The sequence below is a fragment of the Oreochromis niloticus genome, linkage group LG5 (assembly GCF_001858045.2).
Source record: "Oreochromis niloticus isolate F11D_XX linkage group LG5, O_niloticus_UMD_NMBU, whole genome shotgun sequence".
Taxonomy (NCBI): Eukaryota; Metazoa; Chordata; class Actinopteri; order Cichliformes; family Cichlidae; genus Oreochromis; species Oreochromis niloticus.
Window position 1 is genome coordinate 21,061,618 of NC_031970.2, and position 6,736 is coordinate 21,068,353.

The 6,736-nt window shown below is 34.1% G+C and overlaps 1 protein-coding gene across 6 annotated transcripts; it reads right to left on the reverse strand.

Moving 5' to 3' along the window:
* Positions 1-328: 328 nt before the first annotated feature.
* Positions 329-6,342, reverse strand: LOC106097957 (uncharacterized). 6 transcript variants are annotated; one of them, XM_019358869.2, is made up of 13 exons: positions 6,249-6,342; positions 6,043-6,069; positions 5,039-5,314; positions 4,521-4,808; positions 3,783-4,076; positions 3,266-3,346; positions 2,876-2,953; positions 2,268-2,357; positions 2,054-2,072; positions 1,575-1,606; positions 1,455-1,471; positions 1,266-1,314; positions 329-1,002 (listed from the first exon to the last, which is right to left on the reverse strand). In XM_019358869.2, exons 1-13 carry the CDS (start codon positions 6,280-6,282, stop codon positions 998-1,000), a joined length of 1,290 nt encoding a protein of 429 aa, XP_019214414.1. In that variant the 5' UTR covers positions 6,283-6,342; the 3' UTR covers positions 329-997. The 6 variants fall into 6 exon arrangements, with proteins under 6 accessions (XP_019214414.1, XP_019214413.1, XP_019214412.1 ...); XM_019358868.2 differs by having other exon boundaries at positions 1,587-1,606; positions 2,033-2,072; XM_019358867.2 differs by having other exon boundaries at positions 2,033-2,072.
* Positions 6,343-6,736: the final 394 nt, after the last annotated feature.

The following is a 6,736-nucleotide window of genomic DNA, read 5'->3' on the forward strand; positions in this document are numbered from 1 at the left end:
ACCATCTACTGATACTGAATACTGATAGGTAACATTTTTCTACAGAAGAAATATTTTTATTTTTGCAAATTTTCTATAATTTGCCAATAATACAAGGAACACAAGGAAATGCAAACAATATACGGACAGGGAATCAGGGCAGAGATGACATGCCCGGGAACGATGACTGGACAACAATCTAACTGAAGACAACAGGAGGCAAAACTGAACAAGATGCACACCGAAATAAATCAATTACAGCAAGTTAGGTTAATGAAGTGCAATTTAATAATTAGAAAGTGATGTGTTTTCAGTCATGACTGCATGACTGAACTTTAGCATGGCTGTGGTGTTTTGACCTAAGTGCTCATATAAACATATTACCACACTCACTACGCCAGTACTAATACACTGACATTATGCAGGTTACCATGTTAATTATTTCTGTAGCTCAGGCTGATGTTTAGATATTTTGCAGGTGCTCACACAATGGATTATAAATGTTACATGTTAGTGACACTAGCATAAGAGTGTGTGATGTCGCACTTTGTTCCATAAAGTCAAATTTTCTTTTTTGTCACATTTTGAAGTGATAAACAACTCTAAACAGGAAGACTGAGAAAAAAAGGAAAACCAGAGAAAAAAACACTGGAAGCACAAAGGGGCACAATAAGACCAACAAACAATAAGGACCATGGCAACACTTCTTTTTTTAAAAAAATTATTTTAATTTGTAAATGAAATTCAAAGAAAGGGTTTGGATCTGTTAAACACTACTTTCCTATTTTTAAATTACAATTATTTTTTGCATGCAATAATGCCACTGTTACAAATATGTTTGTAATGTTTGTATGTCGGGTAATGATACACTTGCTATGGCAGAAAGAAAATCTTATTCTGTAGAAGAACCAATATTTTGACTTATGTGGTAAATGAACATCACAGAAAAACAGAAGAAAGTCATTTTTTTTTAATAATAAAATATGTCCACAGACATATCCCACTGGATGTGCAGCTCTCACTCTATAGAACAGAAACAAAGAAGCACAAATGAAGTGTCAGTTACACACAAGTGTTTAACATTATAATACAAAAAAATCTTGAAATATTTAATAGTTGACACACTCAGATTATTTATTTTACACTTCAGTGAACACACATATTTTGATCATTTGTATCTATAATGACATAATATGTCTGTTTAGATTCAAGCAGTCTGTTTATATTTCAGCAGAATTTGAAAATCTGAGTGGTCAACACCAGGAAAAAGGGAAAATGAATCTCACCAGTGTTGCAGTCATAGGTAACAGTACTGTAGGTGTCACTATAACCATCCTGTAAATTATATAATAAGATGTTACTGCAGGGGTTGGGGCAGCTTTATTCACAGAATGACCAGAATAATCACTGCACAGAGGAACATCTAGTAGATGGAGAAGTTTTGAAAATAAGATTTGTCACTTGTTGACACTCACCAAAGATTTCCAGTCACCTAAAACAGAAACCACAACACAACAAAATGTTTTGACCAAAAATTAACTATGCAAGCTATGCATCTGAATTATTATTGCAGTAAAGTAACATAAGCAACATACATTTTGATTTACCAGTGCCTTTGTCTTTTTGTCTGAAACGAGGATAAAAACAGATTTTCATTCGAGTGGACAAATGAAAACATAATGTATTTACAAGTTCCTCTGTCCAAATATTTATTCATTATCTGAATGACAAGAAAAGCTCAGGTTCTGCTGAACTAATGAAGGTTTACAGAAACATCTAAATTCTTTCTTTTCCCATTTAGCGCAGTTATTTCACTCAGTGTCAGCTTTCACAGCAAATTGGGGAATTGTCATTAGGTGCAACTTTTTGATACTTTGTACAAAGGAAATGTAGAATTCACTTGTCTCATTCATATGAAGCAAAACTGTAATTTTCCTTTAATCTGTCACTGAAAAGAGGGACTGGTGGTCCTGAGCAGCTGCCAGAATGAACGTAAATGAGAGTAATGATGGAAATGAAGTTGTAGACTGGCACACAAGACATATGCCAATACCTGAGAAATAACATTTCTTGCCTCATGGAACTGCATTTCTCTGCCAAACGTTAAGAAAATAAAACCCAGTAATTATTCATGAAGCCTCAGAACTCGAAAGCAAATCAGAAATGTTGGACATAACAGTCTTTTGTTTATGTTTTACTACCATAAAATAATGCAAGCTAAATATGAAATTAAATTGAAATGAAAGGTGAAAGTATATGAACTATAGCTGGATTTTTTTTATTCTTACCAATCCTGCTTTGATTAAAGAGAAAAGGCAATGCAAGAAGGAGGACATCCACTATCACCACTGCTCCGATCATCCACATCATTTTTTCTGCTTTAAAAGAGGTCGTGTCATACTTTAAGTTAAAAATCTCAACACAATAAAAACACCATGAAAGTTATTGTGGGGATGGTGTGACACAAAATGCTGGATCATAAAAACAGACCTACAGATATTCACCACAAACTCTGACACTGATAGAGGTGTGACAAATAAATCATCCCCCTTTTTAATATCTGACCTTCAAATGTTTCATTCAGCATAACCAGATTCCGTAATTTCTGTTAATTTCATTTAGCTCATAATACTGGTCATGGTTTTCTAAGATTTTGTTCAGTTAGATGGTAACACCTAAAATATGTTCAACATACATTATTGAGGCATAACACAGAAAAGTATTGTATTATTCTCTTTTCTTATATTATCAGCTTTGTTTGTTTGCTGATAATGACTAAAAAGCCCTACAGCAATGAAACACGATCAACTTTTAATGTGACTGATACACATTATGTTCAAGTAATTGTTTGTATCAATTAACAATTAACCCTTTTATTCATTTGAAAAACTCTCACCTGTAGTAGCATCTCTGCTGAAATTCATGGGAGTACCAGGAGCAGAGGTCAAACTGTTTCCAGAAATAAGTGATGGATCTAAAAAAAAACGACAACAACAAAAAAAAAACCCATTATCTGCTGGAAAGAGGTCGTGATAGATGTTATTTTTTGCATAGAATACAAAAAACATTCACAAACAGAAACAAAGTTCACTGTGACTAAGTCTGTTTATGTGATCATCTGTAGATTTGCTGTAAGTTCAGATCAAAAAGCTAAAACATTTACAAATTTGTTTAATTCAAAAACTATAAAATTAGACCTACTGCAATGAATGAATATTTCCAGATGTTATAAATGCAATTGACAGCAATTAATTTAAGGCTTTTTATTCACTTGTAAAACTCTTACCAATAGTTGTGTCTCTCATGAATGTGTCACTTGTGAAGTTCATAACAGTAGGAGGTGCAGGGGTCAAAGTGTTTTTTTCAGCTGCAATAACAGAAGATGGTGTTGTGATTGTTTCATTATTTGAGTTTCTTGTGGATTCACCTCAGAAGGCATTTTCCTTCCACTACTGCAATACTGCCATACAAAACCACAGTGTCAATGTTTTACACATAACATTTAACTTCAAAAGAATAATGTTTTGCTGTCATCTGATGTCAGTGCATAATACTGAATGTAATATAAATACATCTATCAGTACTCAGAATTCTGCTCCCTGGACGGATTTAAATCAATTAAACAAATATGCAATTTATTTAAGAGGAAAACTATGTATGTTTTCCTAATATCTGTTACATTTAAAGGTAAGTAAAGACTTAGAAACATCTGTTTATGTGTCTTCTTTGGTTTGAAAAAACTGAAGACATATCCACATCATATACTGAGGTATAATATAGACAAGCGCATTATGATTACTTACTTTGTATACTGATGAAATATATGTTGCTGTGAGGAGACTGGTATTGTTCTCCTTTATGCTGTGACATGTAAAAACATGTGACTTCAACCTCAGCAGGTGGACTCTGCTGTGTCAAAGAGAGGAGCTCAGTTCCTCTTAATGTCTGCAGACAGGAGATGGACGTAGAGTTTCTTCTTCTCGTAAAGTACAAAAAACACTGAGTCACAGAAAAAGATGATGGAGCCTGACAGTTCAGTGCGACTGAGTCTGTTTCTGTGATCATCCGTGGATTCACTGTCAGTTCAGGTCGAGTAGCTAAAAACAAACATTTGTTAAGTTACAAATGCAAATGTTTCATTTATTTGAAAATAAAACCTAACAATAGAAATTGTTCTGAGGGTTGTTTTTTTTTAATTATCATGTCTGTTGCACCTTTGTTATTTTGTAATGATATTGTAGTTTAACATTCAGATATTAATACATTACTGCAGTAATTACAGTATTTATGTGATGATTGATGTCATGTTACTCACTGGAAATTTGGTCCTAAATGCATTTAGACTTAAATCAATTCAAACAATTGACAGTTTATTTAAGAATGAATTTATACATCCCTCCTAAGATTAGTTATTTCTAAATTAAATAAAGCTTTATTAACATCAGATTTTAACTTCCTTAAAAAACACTTCAGATTTAAAAAACTGAAGAACTTATGTCCATCATATACTGAGGTATAATATAGACAGTTTAATCACTTACTTTGTATGTTGATTGAAGATATGTTGCTGTGAGGAGACTGGTATTGTCTTCCTTTACGCTCTGTCATGTAAAAACATGTGACTTCAACCTCACCGGATGAGCTCTGCTCTGCCATAAAGAGGAGCTCAGTTCCTCTTAATGTCTGCTGACAGGAGATGGACGTAGATTTTCTTCCTCTCACAAAGTACAAAAAACACTGAGTCACAGATGATGGAGTCTGACAGTTCACTGTGACTGAGTCTGTTTCTATGATCATCTGTGGATTCACTGTCAGTTCAGGTCGAGGGGCTAAAAAAAAAAAAACATTTCTCAAGTAAAATAAACAAATCTTTAATTTACTTGACAATAAAATCTGATAATAGAAACTGCTCTGGTAGTTTTACTATTTTAAATAATCAAGTCTGATTCACATGAAGATTTTGCTCACACCTCACACAACCCCCAAGTTGAGAGCAGATTTATTTTTTCTCTGTAGCCAAACATCCTCATATTAATGCACTACAGCAGTGTTTACTCACGTTGTATGGTGATTGCTGACATTAAACTCATTGGAGATTTATATGCTAAAAGGTAATAACAGGTCACTTCAATTGTAACAGGTGAACTTTCATGTGTCAATGACAGAAATTCAGATCCTGTCAGAGTCCAAAGACAAGAAGCTACTTTATCAGTTTTATATCCTGAAATGATGAAATAACACTGAGGGACAGGAAGAGGATTCTGACAGTCCAGCGTGACTGAGTCTGTCTCTGTGATCATCAGCGGGCTCACTGTCAGTTTAGGTGGACGAAGGTCTGAAAAATTAAAGTGTGTGTTAGATTGTTTGTGAAGGTTCTCAGTCATCCAGGTCATCATAAACAGACTGATTCTTATATAGCTGCTCTCTACTCTCCTGGAGCACTCAAAGCGCTTTATACAACATGCCACATTCCCCCAAGCACTTTCTTCTATGCTTTTAAAGGCTTTCTAACTAAAATTTACAAACATTCATACTCCGAATGATGCATTGGAAAGAAACTTAGGTTTAGTATCTTGCTAACAAATATTTGGCATGCAGACTCGGGGAGCCAGGGATCAAACCAACCTTCCAATCAGCAGATAACCCGCTCTACCTCCTGAGCTAGAGCCACCCCATCGTAGTCTAAGGAAGGAAAGTGTCTGATCTTTAGTTTCTTTAAGTCTTTCGACTTCTTTGAGTTTCTTGAAAACTTTAAGATGAAGGACTTAATAGACTTAAAGAAATGTAAGAAGCCCAGATGCTTTCCTTCCAAGCTCTTTAGACTGTATGTTAGATTAATCAAATAGATTTAGACCCATATTGTATATGTATATGTAATGGTAAAGTAAGCACTGAGATATTTATCACATCAATAAGTATTAAACATATTTGATTGAAACATATTGAAGCATAATATAAATGGTGCATGTTAGTTACACAAAAAGTATTCATGATGAGCAAAGCTGAGTAACTGTAGAGAAGCTACAGAAACAAAAAAAAAGTAAACATGAACCAGAGACTGACCTTGTGCTTTAATTGCATGAAAAGAATCTGAAGAAGGAAAGAAGAAAATACAAAATAGTTTAAACAATAAAAAGATTCAAAATGTAAACTACTGTTAGAAATCTGACGCAAACAAGTGAAACATGCTCACAGCCATTATAAGTGAGCTTATATGAAGGAATAGCTGTTATGAACATCGAATGAACCTGATAAGAAGTTTAACTTACACATGAGAACGACTAGCAGCAGGAGATCAGCCATGATTAAAAGAACAATGTGAATGTGCAGAACAGACTACAACAGTCTGTCTGACTGCTCTGACTCTCATCTGCATTAAATGTCATTGGGAGAAGTTGCTTTCAGGAAAACCACAGTTTTCACAGTGTCACACAAGCTGGCCACAGTGAGAAACATGTCACATAGACCTGCTATGATACACTTTTCAAAACCTTCACCAATATGACTAGAATGTATGTAGCCAACCTCAGTGTTAGTACAGAACAGTTAAAGTGTTTGTTGATCATTTGTGTTACTTTGCTGATTTGTTTCTTAGAGGTGTTTACTCATTAGAATGACAGGACAACTAAATACTTAAATGTTTTTAACTACTACAAAACTACTAATATTTCACAGGCTTGTTTTAAGTGTTTTAAAATATTATCATGCTATCATGTTGCTGTCATTATTAATGGACTGTTAAGATACTGGTACATAG